We start from the raw sequence: 18,322 nt of genomic DNA, 5'->3' as shown, positions 1-18,322 counted from the left end.
AACAGAGCCTGGGCGCGAACCCAGAGTCTCTGGTGGCTGTACTGCAGCGCCAGCTGTGCACCCTTAACCACTGCGCCACCCGGGAGGCCCTTATTTGTAAATTATTTTGTACATAATGTTTCTGCAACTATATTTTATGGCAGAAAAGAGCATCTGGATCAGGACAGCGATCACTCACTGTGCATATTTGTAAACAACAGCTGGTGCACAAAATCTAAGGAAGTCTCTAGATTTTGCTCACCTGAAGTAGAGTATATTGTGATAAATTGCAGGCCACACTACTTGCCTAGAGAGTTCTCAGCTATACTTTGTGGCTGTTTATTTACCACCACAAACAGATGCTGGCAATAAGACCGCACTTAGTCAGCTGTATAAGGAAATAAGCAAACCATTCACCCAGAGGCGGCGCTCCTCGTGGCCGGAGACTTTAATCAGTTCTAATCAGACTTTAACCTGTTAAGTCGACCCCCACTTTTTCGAACATTCTGTTAAAAATCGCGCAACATTTCAGCGCCCTGCTACTCAGGCCAGGAATATAGTATATGCATATGATTAGTACGTGTGGATAGAAAACACTCAGACGTTTATAAAACTGGTTAAATCACGGCTGTGACTATAACAGAACGTGCGTTTCATCGAAAAGTGCAGGAATATCTGATCACTGAAAATGGAAATAAATATCCATCCGCGACTTTAAGGAATTGTTCAAAGTGAATAGAATTAAATGAGGCAGAGGTTGCAGTGCCTACAGCTTCCACACGTTGTCTAGTGTCTTGTCATTTGATTCGCAATTGATTCTTGGTCTAACCGAATCAAGGGAATCGATTCCCTCCGGTCTCCGACCGGATGTTTTGGTCGAGCTCTCTCAAAGACATTTTTCCGAAAGAGACACCTATAGAATTGACATCGCCTCCTGATGAATTTTATCGCTTATTAACGTGTACTAATACCTAAAGTTGCATTACAAAAGTATTTCGAAGTGTTTTGTGAAAGTTTATCATAGACTTTTTGAATTAAAAAAAATGACGTTACGTTATGAAACGCTATTTTTTTTCCCGTTTATCACACAGTCTTCATAGATCGATATCTAGGCTATATATGGACCGATTTAATCGAAAAAAAGACTCAATAGTGATTATGGGACATCTAGGAGTGCCAACAAAGAAGATGGTCAAAGGTAATGAATGTTTTATATTTTATTTGTGCGGTTTGTGTAGCGACGACTATGCTAATTATTTTGTTTTCGTCCCCTGCGGGTCTTTTGGGGTGTTACTTGCTATCAAATAATAGCTTCTCATGCTTTCGCCGAAAAGCATTTTAAAAATCTGACTTGTTGCCTGGATTCACAACGAGTGTAGCTTTAATTCAATACCCTGCTTGTGTATTTTAATGAACGTTTGAGTTTTAACTAATACTATTAGCATTTAGCGTAGCGCATTTGAATTTCCAGAGCTCTAGATGGGACGCCTGCGTGCCAGGTAGGACCAAGAGGTTAATCAGTTCTAAACTTAAAATCAGTTCTCCCATCTCTATCAACATTCTAAAATCACCTGTACTCCACACAAAGACATGTACAAAGCTCTCCCTCGCCCCCCATTTGGTAAATCCGACCACAACTCCATCCTCCTGATTCCTGCGTACAAGCAAAAATTAACGCAGGAAGCACCAGTGACTAGGTCTATAAAAAAGTGGTCAGATGAAGCAGATGCTAAACTACAGGACTGTTTTGCTATCACAGACTGGAACATGTTCCGGGATTCTTCCGATGACATTGAGGAATACTCCACATCAGTCACTGGCTTTACCAATAAGTGCATTGAGGACGTCGTCCCCTCAGTGACTCTACTATTATAACCCAACCAGAAGCCATGGATTACAGGCAACATTCGCACTGGGCTAAAGGGTAGAGCTGCCGCTTTCAAGGTGCGGGAAGCTTACAAGAAATCCCACTATGCCCTGCGACGAACCATCAAACAGGCAAAGCGTCAATACAGGGCTAAGATTGAATCATACCACACCGGCGCCGACGCTCGTCGGATGTGGCAGGGCTTGCAAACTATTACAGACTACAAAGGGAAGCTGTTCCGGATGACTGTGTGGTCACACTCTCCGTAGCCGACGTGAGTAAGACCTTTAAACAGGTCAACATACACAAGGCTGCAGGGCCTGACTGATTACCAGGACGTGTGCCCGGGCATGTGCTGACCAACTGGCAGGTGTCTTCACTGACATTTTCAACATGTCCCTGATTGAGTCTGTAATACCAACATGTTTCAAGCAGACCACCATAGCCCCTGTGCCAAAGAACATAAATGCAACCTGCCTAAATGACTACAGACCAGTAGCACTCATGTCCGTAGCCATGAAGTACTTTGAAAGGCTGGTCATGGCTCACAACACCATTATCCCAGAAACCCTAGACTCACTCCAATTTGCATACCGCTCAAACAGATCCACAGATGATGCAATCTCTATTGCACTCCACATTGCCCTTTCCCACCTGGACAAAAGGAACACCTATGTGAGAATGCTGTTCATTGACTACAGCTCAGCATTCAACACCATAGTACCCTCAAAGCTCATCACTAAGCTAAGGAACCTGGGACTAAACACCTCCCTCTGCAACTGGATCCTGGACTTCCTGACAGGCTGCCCTTAGGTGGTGAGGGTAGGTAGCAACACATCTGCCACGCTGACCCTCAACACTGGAGCTCCCTAGGGGTGCGTGTTCAGTCCCCTCCTGTCCTCCCTGTTCACTCCAACACCATCATTAAGTTTTCAAATGACACAACAGTAGTAGGCCTGATCACCGACAGCGATGAGACAGCCTATTGGGAGGAGGTCAGAGACCTGGCCAGGTGGTGCCAGGACAACAACCTCTCCCTCAACATGATCAAGACAAAGGAGATGATTGTGGACTAGAGGAAAAGGAGAACCGAGCACACACTCATTCTCAGCGACGGGGATGTAGTAGAGCAGGTTGAGGGCTTCAAGTTCCTTGGCATCCAAATCATTAACAAATTATCATTGTCCAAACACACCTGACAATCGTGAAGGGGCTATGACAAAGCCTATTCCCTATCAGGATAATGAAAATATTTTGGGGCATGGGTCCTCAGATCCTCAAAAAGTTCTACAGCTGCACCATCGAGAGCATTCTGACTGATTGCATCACAGCCTGGTATGGCAACTGCTCGGCCTCCGATCACAAGGCACTACAGAGGGTAGTGCATAGGGCCCAGTACATCACTGGGGCCAAGCTTCCTGCCACTCAGGACCTCTTATACCTGGGGGTGTCAGATGAAGGCCCTAAAAATTGTCAAAGATTCCAGCCACCCTAGTCCTAGACTGTTCTCTCTGCTACTGCACGGCAAGCGACACTGGAGCGCCAAGTCGAGGTCCAAAATGCTTCTTAACAACTTCTACCCCCAAGCCATAAGACTCCTGAACAGCTAATTAAATGTCTACCCAGACTATTTGCGTTGCCTGACGATTAGCTAAGCAACCGCGTGACTCAGTATGACAACGTAAATGCGATTGGTGGACAAGTCTGCTGGGTGGAGTCGTTCCTTCATTCATTGGATTCTCCTTTCTATAATATATCTAGCAACGGCACCATGCAATGCACCCTGGACTAAAGAGGCAGACAAATAGGAAAAAAGAGCTAGACCCTCTGTTAAATTACATTTACTGAGGTAGAAATATAGCAAAAATATGATCAATGGCTCATTCGAGAGAAGACATCCTGAGTTATGACATCAGCCAGTACTGAAATCTGACATGTATGATAGATGTTTTCGCAATCTAAAAGTCGTATTCCTATTCACTTCCAGTGTCGTGAGAGCGACTATCACAGCGTTATGTCACACTGGCTGGATTTCTGCCTGCTTTAACGGCAATAACTCAGATACACATGAACATGAAATGACCAAGGGAATCGATATAAAATAATTTAGATGCACACAAGCAATATAACAATCATACATGTAGTACTGTGCATTTACCTTAGTCTGTTCTGCATTTAAAGGGTGTGAAGTGACTTCTGGTGGTGTGTCTTTTGGGGTATGTATGGGTGTCTGAGCTGTGCGCTAGTCCCTTAACTAAGACAGCTCTGTCATTTCAACATGTCAATCAATACCTCGCACAAAGTGATGCAGTCAATCTTCCCTCTACATGCATTTAATTCAATGTTGGCTCTCCTTGTACATTTATGGGCCAGCCGAGCTGCTCTGTTATTGGCCAAATGTAATTTGTCCCTCTTTGTGGCACTTGACACATGACTGGACAGTAGTCCAGGTGAGACAAAACTAGGGCCTGTAGTACTTGTTTTGTTGATAGCGATTTCAAGAAAGCAGCGCCTTACTATTGATAGACCTCTCCATGTCTTAGCTACCGTTGCATCAATAAGGTTTGACCACGACAGCTTACCATCCAGGGTTACACCAAGCAATTTAGTCTCCTCAACTTGCTCCATTTCCACATTATTCGTTACAAGATTTAGTTGAGGTTTAGGTAAATGACTTGTCCCAAATAAAATGCTCTTAGTTAGACTGCCTAAAAATGTCTAACGTTAGAACCGACGCATGCGCATGGACCAGAGTTCATTTGACCGTACAAAATAGTTATCGTATTTTGGAACTATTTCCGTGTTCACGTACTGGTCGGAATAGGAAACTCGTTAATGTCCACATATACAACTATTTAACGCAAGATGCCGTGGCAGTCAGACGTATTTGTCCTTCGTCTTGTCATGTCCCATGTATATATATTTTTCTTCGCATATCTTTTTACATTTTTCTAAACCCTTACTTCAAAATACTCTCCTGCAACCCGCCTCACCCAATGTGGTGTGGACCTGCTTTTTCTCTATTACTGGAATCTCTCCAACATAAACTAGCCAGCTAACGGTCATCAGCAAACCCCTAGCTCGGAAAGCTCTCGCCAGTTTGTACAACGCGATTCAACCAGAGCATACCGGACCTATTTTTCTCTCCATATCCCTGGATTCCTATCGCAAGCTCTGAACCCTCTCACCTTCCGACCTTCGCAGCTAACGTCCCCTGAATAATAGCTGTCTAGAGCACAACGGACTGTTGGCTTACGAGGCCCATCGAATCCATTCCGAAGCCACTAGCTAGCAGTAGAGGTCGACCGATTAGTCGGGATGGCCAATTAATTAGGGCCGATTTCAAGTTTTCATAACAATCGGAAATCTGTATTTTTGGGCGCCGATTTTGCAGATTTTATTTTTACACCTTTATTAAATCTTTATTTAACTATGCAAGTCAGTTAAGAACACATTCTTATTTTTAATAAAGACATAGGAACGAGGCAGAACGACAGATTTTTACCTTGTCAGCTCGAGGGATCCAATCCTGCAACCTTACAGTTAACTAGTGTTATATAAATATTCATACACATAGCTCATATATTATACAGCGCTAAGCTAATCTGCCTGACTCAAGTCATCTTATGTACCCCTGCTAAAACAGGAACTAGCTCACACAGCCAGCAATAAAACTACCCCCCTAACACTATCCCCTCAGCTTTGTTGTCTTACGACCCCGGGAAACAAAGACATTCCATCGCATGAACACATACACCCAGCCATAGTAAACTGCCCCTCTACCTCACGAACCCCTGACACAAACATCTCCTAGAATAAACACTCTTCTCCCCTTCTACTGGTCGGGTGCCCAGAACAGAAGACTGCTGTGCACCAATGGGGGCTTCTACTCTGGCTAGAGCGGGTCCGCCTCCAACCCTACGGGACCATTCAGAAGGCGTCACGACAAGACTCTACCTACTTTATTCTATGTATAAAAATGAATGTAACCTTTGTATAAGTTCTCTTTTTCACCTGACTCCTTACCGAGGTATATGAACTAGATCCGTGCACGTAAAACTGCAGGACAAGATATCTTTTGACCATTAAAATTGCCTTTTGTTACAACTGAAATCCACTCTGTCCAGCGCCTGTGATTTGGTCTCGACTCTCCAGTATTTAAATACTAACACTAGTCCAACGCACTAACCACCTGCCTCACGAGGAGACTGACTGTTACACGAATGCAATAAGCCAAGGTAAGTTGCTAGCTAGCATTAAACTTATCTTATAAAAAACAATCAACCAACGGCTGTCGTTGCTCCAATGTGTACTTAACCATAAACATCAATGCCTTTCTTAAAATCAATACACAAGTATATATTTTTTAAACCTGCATATTTAGCTAAAAGAAATCCAGGTTAGCAGGCAATATTAACCAAGTGAAATTGTGTCACTTCTCTTGCGTTCATTTGCACGCAGAGTCGGGGTATATGCAACAGTTTGGGCCGCCTGGCTCTTTGCGAACTAATTTGCCAGAATTTTAAGTTATTATGACATAACATTTTTTTTTTACCTTTATTTAACCAGGCAAGTCAGTTAAGAACAAATTCTTATTTTCAATGACGGCCTAGGAACAGTGGGTTAACTGCCGGTTCAGGGGCAGAACGACAGATTTGTACCTTGTCAGCTCGGGGGTTTGAACTTGCAACCTTCCGGTTACTAGTCCAACACTATAACCACTAGGGTACCCTGCCTTGAAGGTTGTGCAACGTAACAGGAATATTTTCTCATGGATGCCACCCGTTAGATAAAATACAGAACGGAATAAACGTTTTGTTTTCGAAGTGATAGTTTCCGGATTTGACCTAAGGCTCGTATTTCTGTGTGTTTATTATAGTTAAGTCTATGATTTGATATTTGATAGAGCAGTCTGACTGAGGGGTGGCAGCAGCAGCAGGCTCGTAATAGTCAAAGGTATATGGTTTAGAGAGAAATAGTCAACGCGTTATAATTCCTGTAATAACTTGCGGCTGAACTTGAAAGGGGTTCCTTCATTATTTTACCGTTCATGTCTTCCATAGAGAATGTCTTGATCTACTTCAAATAAGGTCTGTGTTTCGTGCAGGCTTAAACCACCTCAGCGTTTTAAGACCCGTGTAAATCTCACTAGGATAAGGTAACTTGTCAAAACATTTTCATAAATCCACTCTACAAAAAAATAATATTTGCTTATATTTAGCCAATATTGATCAGAGTTACCTTGTCCTATGGATATTTACACATATATAAAATTGGCAAGGTGGTGTAAGCCTACACAAAACACAGACCTTATTTTAAGTGAATCTAAAAATATCCTATGGAATAAATTAATGAAGGAACCGCCTCTCAGAATTTGCTTGGTGTCATGGGAATTATAACTCACACTTTGGTAGTCAATTCTTACCACGCCCATTATTAAAATAGGATTTCCTGCATATAGAAATTACAGTTTTTGTTTTCAACATTCATCACAGGTAACTTAAACTCTATTTTTATTCAAACAGTTGAGAGTATTTGTCTCCTAAGCAGACTCTTCAGTATCATTGTCACTTCAGAGCTGTGTGTGTTTTACAGATGGCAGAGAAAAGCAGAGCACCAGTGTGAGACTACTACATGGAATTGGCACCAGGCAAAGCAAGGTGTCTTATTTGTGATAAAGATGTAAGCATGGGGTCAGAAACGGCTAAATTAAAAAAATACCACCCTGTGGAATCACCTTAAGAACACCCATCCCAAAGCCCATATGTATTATATTAAGTTAAAAAAGTGTTCGTTGTTCATTCAGTATTGTTTCAATTGTCATTATTACAAATATATATATAGTTTCTACTTCTAAAAATGAACCTTTCCAGAAACAAGTCTCTCACCGTTGCCACTTGCTATAGACCACCCTCTGCCCCCAGCTGTGCCCTCGACACCATATGTGATTTGATTACCCCCCCATCTATGTCCTGAGCTCGTGATGCTAGGTGACCTAAACTGGGACATGCTTAACACCCCGGCCATCCTACAATCTAAGCTTGATGCCCTCAATCTCACACAACTTATCAATGAACCTACCAGATATAACCCCAAATCTGTAAACACGGGCCCCCCCTGTGCTCTGCTGTTTTCAACCAAGATCTCAACGATCACTTCCTCATTGCCTGCATTCGTAATGGGTCTGCGAGCAAACGACCACCCCTCATCACTGTCAAAGGCTCCTTAAAACACTTCTGCGAGCAGGCCTTTCTAATCGACCTGGCCGGGGCATCCTGGAATGACATTGACCTCATCCCGACAGTAGAGGATGCCTGGTTATTCTTTAAAAGTGCCTTCGTCACCATCTTAAATAGGAATGGCCCATTCAAAAAATGTAGAACCAGGAATAGATATAGCCCTTGGTTCACTCCAGACCGGTCTGCCCTTGACCAGCACAAAAACATCCTGTGGCGTTCTGCATTAGCATCGAATAGCCCCCGTGATATGCAACTTCTCAGGGAAGTTAGGAACCAATATACACAGGCAGTTAGGAAAGCGAAGGCTAGCTTTTTTAAACAGAAATTTGCATCCTGCAGTACAAACTCAAAAACGTTCTGGGACACTAAAGTCCATGGAGAATAAGAGCCCCTCCTCCCAGCTACCCACTGCTCTGAGACTAGGAAACACTGTTGCAACTGACAAATCCACTATAATTGAGAATTTCAAGAAGCATTTTTCTACGGTTGGCCATGCTTTCCACCTCGCTCCCCCTACCCAGGTCAACTGCCCGGCACCCTCCACCATTTCTCCTACACCCATATCCAGATAGCTGATGTTCTGAAAGTGCTGCAAAATCTGGACCCCTACAAATCAGCCGGGCTAGACAATCTGGACCCTCTATCTAAAATTATCTGTCAAAATTGTTGCAAACCCTATTACTAGCCTGTTCAACCTCTCTTTCGTATCATCTGAGATTCCCAAAGAATGGAAAGCTGCCGCGGTCATCCCCCTCTTCAAAGGGGGACACACTCTAGACCAAAACTGCTACAGACCCATATCTATCCTACCCTGCATCTCTAAGGTCTTCGAAAGCCAAGTTAACAAACAGATTACAGACCATTTTGAATCACATCGTACCTTCTCCGCTATGCAATCTGGTTTCCGAGCTGGTCATGGATGCACCTCAACCACGCTCAAGGTCCTTAACGATATCATAACCGCCATCGATAAGAGACATAACTGTGCAGCTGTATTCATCGACCTAGCCAAGGCCTTCGACTCTGTCAATCACCATATTCTTATTAGCAGACTCAACAGCCCTGGTTTCTCAAATTATTGTCTCGCCTGGTTCACCAACTACTTCTCTGATAGAGTTCAGTGTGTCAAATCGAGGGCCTGTTGTCAGGACCTCTGGCAGTCTCTATGGGGGTGCCACAGGGTTCAATTCTCGGGCCGACTCTCTTCTCTGTATACAAAAATGATGTCGCTCTTGCTGCTGGTGAGTCTCTGATCCACCTCTACGCAGACGACACCATTCTGTATACTTCTTGCCCTTCTTTGGACACTGTGTTAACTAATCTCCAGACAAGCTTCAATTCCATACAACTCTCCTTCCGTGGCCTCCAAATGCTCTTAAACGCAAATAAAACTAAATGCATGCTATTCAACCGATCATTGCCCGCACATCCAGCATCACTACTCTGGACGGCTCTGACTTAGAAGACGTGGATAACTACAAATACCTAGGTGTCTGGCTTCCTATTTCACAACAAAGCCTTCTTCACTCGTGCTGCCAAACATACCCTCGTAAAACTTACCATCCTACCAATCCTTGACTTGGGTGATGTCATCTATAAAATAGCCACCAACACTCTACACAGCAAACTGGATGTAGTCTATCACAGTGCCATCCGTTTTGCCACCAAAGCCCCATACACTACTCACCACTGCGACCTGTACTCTCTTGTTGGCTGGCACTCACTTCATACTCGTCGCCAAACCCACTGGCTACAGGTTATCTACAAGTCTCTGCTAGGTAAAGCCCCACCCTATCTCAGCTGGTCACCATAGCAGCACCCACTCGTAGCACACGCTCCAGCAGATATATCTCACTGGTCACCCCCAAAGCCAATTCCTCCTTTGGTCTCCTTTCCTTCCAGTTCTCTGCTGCCACTGACTGGAACGAACTGCAAAAAAAAAAATCACTGAAGCTGGAGATTCCCATCTCCCTCACTACATTTACATTACATTACATTAAAGTCATTTAGCAGACGCTCTTATCCAGAGCGACTTACAAATTGGTGCATTCCTCACTAGCTTTAAGAACCAGCTGTCAGAGCAGCTCACATATCACTGCACCTGTTCATAGCCCATCTATCTACCTCATCCCCATACTGTTATTTATTTAGCTCCTTTTGCACCACAGTATCTCTACTTGCACATCCACCATTCCAGTGTTTAATTGCCATATTGTAATTACTTCACCATGGTCTATTTATTGCCTTAACTCCCTTATTTGCCCTAATTTGCACTAACTGTATATAGACTTTGTTTTCTACTATATTATTGACTGTATGTTTTGTTCATTCCATGTGTTGTTGTATGTGTCCAACTGCTATGCTTTATCTTGGCCAGGTCGCAGTTGCAAATGAGAACTTGTTCTCAACTAGCTTACCTGGTTAAATAAAGGTGAAATAAAAATAAAATAAAAAACGACAGCTTGCGCATAAATAGGATAGTCCAACAGCATTATAACGTACATACATCATTTTTATGTGAGCAACAAATGAAGCCGGTCACAGAACCAAATCGGTCCAACAGAGCGTTGAAGAAGGCCGCCCGGATCTCCCAGGACCAGAGCTAACAGGTAGCTAGCTAGCTAACGTCATACAACTCCAGCTGGACAAACAAGATACTTACCCTGGTTTGGGTTTAGACAACGACAGTTTTCTCTGAGCAGCATTGCTATGTCTCTCGAGTTGTTCCTTCAAATTATTTTGAGGAAGATTGGACATCATCAGCTAGGCTAGCGTCTCAACATTAGCATTCATAATTACCGGCTAGTCTTGTTATTTCGCGAAACACCACTTGTGCAGTCTGTGGATGTATTATTGTCGTGGTCTATAAAATAAAACGTTGTCTACCTAGCTATAGCTAATTGACAAAAATAAATAAATTCAGCAACCAAAGGCAAAGAGTCAGTCTGTTAACGTGTTTTAGCGCCGTTTTGACTAAATGCTTTCCATTGGTTCAGAAACGGATTTCCTGTCACGGGTCTGGTTATCATGGGAAATGTAGTCAAAGATAGCTTTTCTTTCTGGCTACACGCAGAAAGGAATATACAGTATTTAAGCAATAAGGCCCGAGTGTGTGTGGTATATGGCCAATACAGACAGAAGAGGACTGGCCACCCCTCAGACCCTGGTTCCTCTCTAGGTTTCTTCCTATGTTCTGGCCTTTCTAGGGAGTTTTTACTAACCATCGTGCTTCTAATCTGCATTGCTTGTAGTTTGTGGTTTTAGGCTGAGTCTCTGTATAGCACTTTGTGACATTGGCTGATGTAAAAAGGGCTTTATAAATACATTTGATTTATTGTTCTTACGCATGATGCAATGCGGAGTCCCTGGTTATAGCCCCTTAGCCATAGTATTTTAACCATATACCACAAACCCCCAAAGTGCCTTACTGCTATTATAACCTAATTAGCAATGTAATTAGAACAGTAAACAAGTAGTTTTGCATCATACCCATATATTTAAGCAGTGTTTGACTTGGGCAGGTCACTGAAGCTGAGTACCAGCACCTTGCATTTTCTAACTCCTGTTCCTCTTATAGAATGTTAGCTCATGTATTGTGGGGCTCCTGCACCTAAATGTAAACAGTACCATTACCCAAAATCAGTATCAGCACTTATTTCAGTTCAAGCACTGGGCAATAAGGCCTGGGGGAAGTGTGGTATATTGCCAATATACCACAGCTAAGGGCTGTTCATATACACAACGCAATGTGGAGTGCCTGGACACAGCCCTTAGCTGTGGTATATTAGCCATATACCACAAACCCCAGAGGTGCCTTATTGCTATTATAAACTGGTTACCAATGTACAAATAAATGTTTTTGCATACCTGTGGTATATGGTCTGATATACCATGGCTTTTAGGAAATCAGCATCCAGAAGCCAAACTACCTGGTTATTTATTTTTTTACTCTGGACTATATAAACGGCATCATCACAGTCTTATCTGAATTCGAAATGTGTCGCTCATCAAATTGTGACAGAGAAATCAAGAAACTTTGTTCACAAACATGAAATCAGTTAAAAAAACAAAACAATTTCACATGATTAAAATCATAACAATCTTCATGTCAGCACAATAGTCTAATCCTGATTAAAAACAGTAGATGTACAGTGGGGAGTGTTTCTCCCAGTATATAATCAGACTCCCTGAGGTGGTGAGCAAACATAAAAATCAAACCATATCATTGATTTAAAAGTTTAACTGATAATGAAATCTTTGGCTCCATGTCCCTTTTTTCTACTCTTGCCCCCAATGCGTGCAGAATTCAACATTCACAGCATAGGAAGGGGATAAGATGAGCAGCCAGCCAGTCCACACATGTTTTTCCCACGCTCAATGAAGAAATAGCTGTGAAAACAGCACAACATACTGTATCATAACACTGATCTGTTACATAACATTGGGCCCATACTGTTCACAATGTTATTCTACTTTTGTCATTGAAGTCTTACCCTTTCATTCCCCAGCTGCTTCCCCAGGAGTTCTTCACTATCCAGTAGGGTGTGCCCTTCTCCTCACCATACCCCACAGCCAGCACTGCATGATTCACTGTGTCTGTGGTGTTGTGACACTCCATGCTACAATAAGAGAAGTGAAGATGCAGAATGCAAGGCCATGATTCCTATTTTATAGAAAGAAGAAGTCATGCACAATCTACATATTTATTTGTATTGCTTTCTGATGCTGGTTGTATGGTAGGTAGGCTACAGCTGTGAGTCCTGTTTTTAACTGTGCTTATTGGAAAATATGCAACATAGCTCTTAAAGCACAGATATGATCCATATTCTAGGTTTAACAAAATAGCAGAGTCATTCTTACCTGGTGTACACACCACCATCATAATGCATGAAATCAGAGGTCACCTCATAGGCAAGGCTGACAGGGTTGAATCTGGCCACTGCATCCAGCATACCCATTTCATCATACTGCAATGTAATAAATACACAATTAGCTGACTACCTGGGTAGTCAATGCACCAGATAATCCAGAGTAATTTGCATCTACTTACCTTTGTTATGTTGACTACATCCTTAACAAAAGCAGCAGCCAACTCAGTCTTGAACTTGCAAGTGTCATCCTTCAAAATGATTCCAACATTAATGATGTTAATATATCGTCACCGTTTGAAGTGCTAGTACTGTAGTTATAAAGATGGAATGGCTGTTTACATACATGTGCAGTGTATGGATAGTCCTCCTCTGTCATGATTCCCTTGTTATACTTGATGTACTCAAATGCTTGACTGGGGAGTCCGCTAAAAGATACATTTTTTTCAGAGCCTCAGTAAGAATCTAAGTGTCCAGTAAGACCAAGAATAGGGGGGAATATATATTACAAAGAAACGTGTTTCACGAGTGGTGACACTCACCCATTACAGCCGTGGTTGTTGAAGGCCTGAGCACAGTCCACTAGTTGCTGCTCTGACTGAACAATATAAAGGCAGCAGCAGTTGGATAAAATATACTTTTCATCATTCAAGATCAGAAATAGGACAAGAATTTAAATCAATTCCTAAATGTATTACGACTACTAGCCTTAAACACAATTGTAAAAATTGTATTGAATTGCCTCAGCAAAAGGAGGCCAACTTTCCTCCCCACTTAATTTTTTAGAATAGAGAAGTAGATAAGTATCTCACCAGTTGTAGGAGTTTCCCTGTTGCGATTGCTGTGACTGACTCCAAACAGCCTGTAGTGGAAAAGGTCCAGCAGCTACCACAGGGCCCCTGAACACCACAAATCAAAATCTACCTTCAGCACATACAGTGGTCTTCCACATAAGCATCTTTACCTTGCCAGATAATGCATGATTTATGTCATTAGAAAGTGCATCCTATACTGTATGTGTTAGGATACCTGGTTCTTCACGGCTGTGACATAGTGCCCCTTCTTTCTCCAGTCGACCGACTCTGGATATGGTCCATTGCTGCTCACATGACTCCCTTTAGTGGCAGAACAGTTCTAAGAATGACAGAAAGAAAGATTTACATTTGTTTTTCAAGTAAAAAATTCAAGAGAAGTATACATAACAGGAATATAAATACCTGGGGCTCAGTCAAGAGGAAAGATTTTCTGAATTCAGCAAACGTCAGGTCAGAGAACTGATTCAGTCCCACTAGGTAAAAAGGTCACATGTCAGAAGACAGAATTAATATGCCACACAGGAGGTTGGTGGCACCTTAATTGGGGAGAATGGGCTCGTGGTAACGGCTTCCATGTGTTTTATACCATTCCATTAGCTATTATTATGCAGCCTCCACTGATCATACTCAAAGGATGTGGACAATTCTAACATCTGAAAAAAAACAAGCATCATGCAGTTATTCATACTTGTGAACTTGTGATTTCCTTCATTGTGATCGTCAATCCTCCTCTTGTTCTCAATGAAGATCTGAAGTCTGTGGTAGTACTCCTCCATCTCATACACCTTGCTGTACTACATGGATGACACAGTAACATCTCAATTCAGGTCACAGTGATTTTACCATTTTTTTAAATGTAGATACAGTGCATTTCAAAATGCATTAGATATTTTGTATTTAACCTTTATTTAACTAGGCAAGTCAGTTAAGAACAAATTCTTATTTACAATGATAAGACACTCTTCTATCTGTCTAGTTGCCTAGCTTATCAGTAATTCCATACACACTATTGCAGTTTAAAATAAAATGTATTCTATCTATAGGGCTTAGTATGATGAAAATATTCTCCAATATTTATTATTTTCAAACAATACTTTTTGCAGACAGATATGAAGAAGAAAAAACAGAAAACAACTTCCTTTTATTGTTGGCAAGTACCTGGTTTCGTGCCAAATCGAACTTACCTGTGACATCCATAACTTAAAGTCATATTCGCCTGTAAAGAAAACAGACAAGGGACATTTGATTTGAGATTGTTAAAATCAATAGGCTAAAAGCCATTATTCTATCAGTCGTTCTGGTCACAAATGTGATGTTGATAAATCAATTGACATTATTCATTTGAAAACGCAAATTTGGTATAATTTCGATTCAACATAGCCTAAAACAGATTCAATTGCAACTTACCCTCCTCGGAAAACGGATATAAAGAAGTAACAGAGTATACGGCAAATATCAACAAAACCAAGATCTTCATACTTCAAAGTTTGGTAAAGCTGTTCTCTTCCTGCAACAAACAGTGAGAGCAGTGAATGAACTAACCGAAAGTCACGAGGTTTGATCACTTCCCGACTTTCCCGTGACAGTGCAAAAGGTGACGAAATATACGCTGAACTTTTATTATACATAAATAAAAATTCAAATAAAGTTGCTGCAGTGTGTGTGTGTTTGTGTGTGATAGAGGTGGCAGAGAGAAAAATATAATTGTTTTCTCCACAAACACACTTGAGACAACAATGCCCCTGAGATAGAATAGATTTATTAGCAAGAGGTAATCAGGAAACATACATATTTTTTGTATTTTTATAAAACTGGAAATATTTCTCAAGCCGTGGAAATAAACATAAGGGTTGAAAGATAATTCTCATACCACTGGGTATTGCTAACAGCAAAACGTTTGTTAATATTTCATTTATAAGAGTATGTGCACGCATAAGTGTATACAGTATATATAAGTATATATATTGTTTTAATGTTGTCTGATACAGTGTTGCATGCCTGCCACATGAGCTTTTAATGTTTCTAGACTGTACATGGTAAAAATACATACAAATATTCACAGAATAAGCACTACATTACCATATTCCTGCTAAGAGAATGATTATAGACAGGATTACAGTATATGCAAAACACTTTGAAGTTGTCTTCTACCTCTAAGTCATGGTTTCAAAATCACAATTGTTGTAGCATTTTGTGTTAAAGCTTGGGATACAATGCTTGTACTTGACACTGTTCCACATTAAGAAATATGCAGGGCTGCATATACAAACTGTACAGAATACATTTCAGCAGGTGAATTAACAACAAAGTACAAAATACTTCCCTGTGTTAATGTATCGCCTTCCCTTATACTAATACTACAAAAATACCCTTTGAATGCTGCAGGCGGAGTAACTCATTCACTTACTTTTATCATACTCTTAACAATGCATTTAACAGAGTGATATACAGTCACGTTCCACAATCACTGGAACAGCAAAAGGACATAGATTGTCTTTGAATTATACAGTATAATAGCGGAACAACCTTGCACTGTACACAAATATCAAAGCCTAAAAATACTACAATTTAAGGGTTTTGCTTTATTTCTTTAAAATGTTCGTTGAAAGCAAACGAACATGTGGTTTAAAAAAAAGGGAAACAGCTACATATACAATGGCATGCTCCAAGAATAGCAGCAAAATGGTTAACATAATCCTCCCCAAACTCCCCACTGGGTACATACTGGTTGAATCCACATTGTTACCATTTAGTTTCAATGAAATTCTGTTGAACCAATGTGGAATATACATTGAATTGACGACTGTGCCCAGTGAGTCATAGTGAAACAAGATGTCACCACAAACTAATCATTGTCAAACTGGAAGTACACTTGTATTGGATATATAAGGTACACTGGCTTATTACTGTCCCTTCAAATGACATGGATTAATAGATCTTATTCTGCAAAACAAAAATGAAATCATGGCTACTAGACTTGAATTACTTTTGAAAATATATAGCATGGAATTTGATTTAACCGCCTGTTACAGTGAAACATGCAACAGTAATGAAATAAAGCTACAAATATTATTAATCATCTTCTAGGTTACAGTAGGTTGTTTTCACACAGGACTTCAAATTGTTTTCAAAACAAACCAGACTTTGCTGGTTCTTAGATTAAAGCTTGTGGTGTGAACATGCCCTTATGAGTTATTTATTTTCAGAGCAGAGTCAGTACTGTGCTGCAAATCAGTCACTTCTAAGAGCAGGTGTTTCTTGTAAGAATCATTCATGATGACAAGACAAAGCTCTGTGGTGCTAGTGGCTTTCACATCTCGGTCACAACTGTGACAGGATGACTCAAATGTTGATAGATAAAAGAAGCGGAAGCAAATCAACAAAGCAGAGTTGAGGCGGAATTGATAGAACAATTCAAGGAACACTCATTGGTTTAGCCACATCGATTTGGGGTAAGAAAATGTGAATGTTTTACCTGGTTTGATTTTTACAATGCTACATCAGTTGCAGATAAACACATATCTATTTGAGTAAAGAGAACAATCTTTGTACAATATGATCCTGGCAGCATGTGTGCTTACAGGAAGTGCAAAGTCGACAGTATGAAAAGATGTCAATCAGTTTAATTAGTTACAAAGGACATACCATTATACAAGATCATTGTGACTTTAGTTATCACCCTAGTAAGCCCAGTGAAATGGTCCTTGTTGCAGAGGAAAATGAAATATTTCAACAACGTGACGATTAAATTAACATTTGTACATAAGACTTCTAAAAACAATACACGTATCAGAGCAAACATGTTAAACATGACTTAACACCAGTTATTGTTTATGTCTACGACATAGTTCTTCAACAGAGCGTACACTTTGGGAAACTGTCATCCTCTTCAGTTGTTGACTTTAGGCTCAATTCTGAGAGAGGCTTCATACAGGCTTTCTTCATCCAGAACAGAACTGTTGTCCAGCAAATACTGTGCTGCCTAGACCAGGACAAATATACAGTTTCAGCAGGTTAGCTACAACTACGATAATCTATACGATGTGACAAATATGAACACTCAGGATTTCCCTCATGGCCATTGCTATTTTATTTTGTTTCTCTATATGTACAATATAAAACAAGTTAGCATGAAAGAGCTTTAAAAGTTTACCATTGGCTGATGATCAATCTTGTATGCTGTTTGCTGGAATTGTCTAATTTCTCTGATGATATGGGAAATCTGTAGAGAGGGAGAGAGAGAGAGAGAACAGAAGCCCTGTATACAAAGCCATAGAATACATTAATATCTCTGTAACATTACACATAGCAGAGACCGCTGACCATCCTCATCTTTGAGAAGTTGACTAATTTGTCCTCAGTGTAATTGGGCGTCCCCTCCTCAATGAAAGCCAGATCAGTGAGGTACATCCCCAGGTATGGTACACAGGGAGGGTCACAGCTAGAAGGAAGAGTAGGATGTCACCAATTTGACAATACTTTGATCGATCCACTGCCTGAATGGCCAGCATCATTGTCTGATACACATTGGCTTTTGTAGTTATTAGAACAACC

General features: G+C 41.1%; 3 protein-coding genes across 4 annotated transcripts in view; all 3 read right to left on the bottom strand.

Annotated features, from left to right (window-relative positions):
- The window catches only part of blm (BLM RecQ like helicase), a 38,397-nt gene extending 26,536 nt beyond the window's left edge, over positions 1-11,861 (bottom strand). For both annotated transcript variants that reach the window (XM_046350991.1, XM_046350997.1), the window contains exon 1: positions 10,748-11,861. In XM_046350991.1, coding sequence (XP_046206947.1) covers positions 10,748-10,845 — 98 coding nt within the window. In that variant the 5' untranslated portion in view covers positions 10,846-11,861. The remainder of the gene's footprint in view (positions 1-10,747) is intronic.
- Positions 11,862-12,006: 145 nt separating this feature from the next.
- ctsh (cathepsin H) lies at positions 12,007-15,329 on the bottom strand. Its single transcript, XM_046351010.1, has 12 exons — positions 15,176-15,329; positions 14,953-14,984; positions 14,457-14,562; positions 14,171-14,241; positions 13,983-14,087; positions 13,766-13,852; positions 13,496-13,551; positions 13,300-13,381; positions 13,136-13,204; positions 12,946-13,052; positions 12,579-12,704; positions 12,007-12,474 (listed from the first exon to the last, which is right to left on the bottom strand). Exons 1-12 carry the CDS (start codon positions 15,243-15,245, stop codon positions 12,399-12,401), a joined length of 987 nt encoding a protein of 328 aa, XP_046206966.1. The 5' UTR covers positions 15,246-15,329; the 3' UTR covers positions 12,007-12,398.
- A 178-nt stretch (positions 15,330-15,507) lies between these two features.
- rasgrf1 (Ras protein specific guanine nucleotide releasing factor 1) overlaps positions 15,508-18,322 on the bottom strand; it is a 32,596-nt gene continuing 29,781 nt past the window's right edge. The window contains exons 25-27 of the mRNA XM_046350978.1: positions 18,092-18,209; positions 17,922-17,990; positions 15,508-17,750 (exon numbers count right to left, since the gene is read on the bottom strand). Coding sequence (XP_046206934.1) covers positions 17,658-17,750; positions 17,922-17,990; positions 18,092-18,209 — 280 coding nt within the window. The 3' untranslated portion in view covers positions 15,508-17,657. The remainder of the gene's footprint in view (positions 17,751-17,921; positions 17,991-18,091; positions 18,210-18,322) is intronic.

The sequence above is a fragment of the Oncorhynchus gorbuscha genome, linkage group LG01 (genome assembly GCF_021184085.1).
Source record: "Oncorhynchus gorbuscha isolate QuinsamMale2020 ecotype Even-year linkage group LG01, OgorEven_v1.0, whole genome shotgun sequence".
Taxonomy (NCBI): Eukaryota; Metazoa; Chordata; class Actinopteri; order Salmoniformes; family Salmonidae; genus Oncorhynchus; species Oncorhynchus gorbuscha.
The sequence above is the reverse complement of the archived record's forward strand: the minus strand, read 5'-3'. Positions and strand labels throughout refer to the sequence as shown.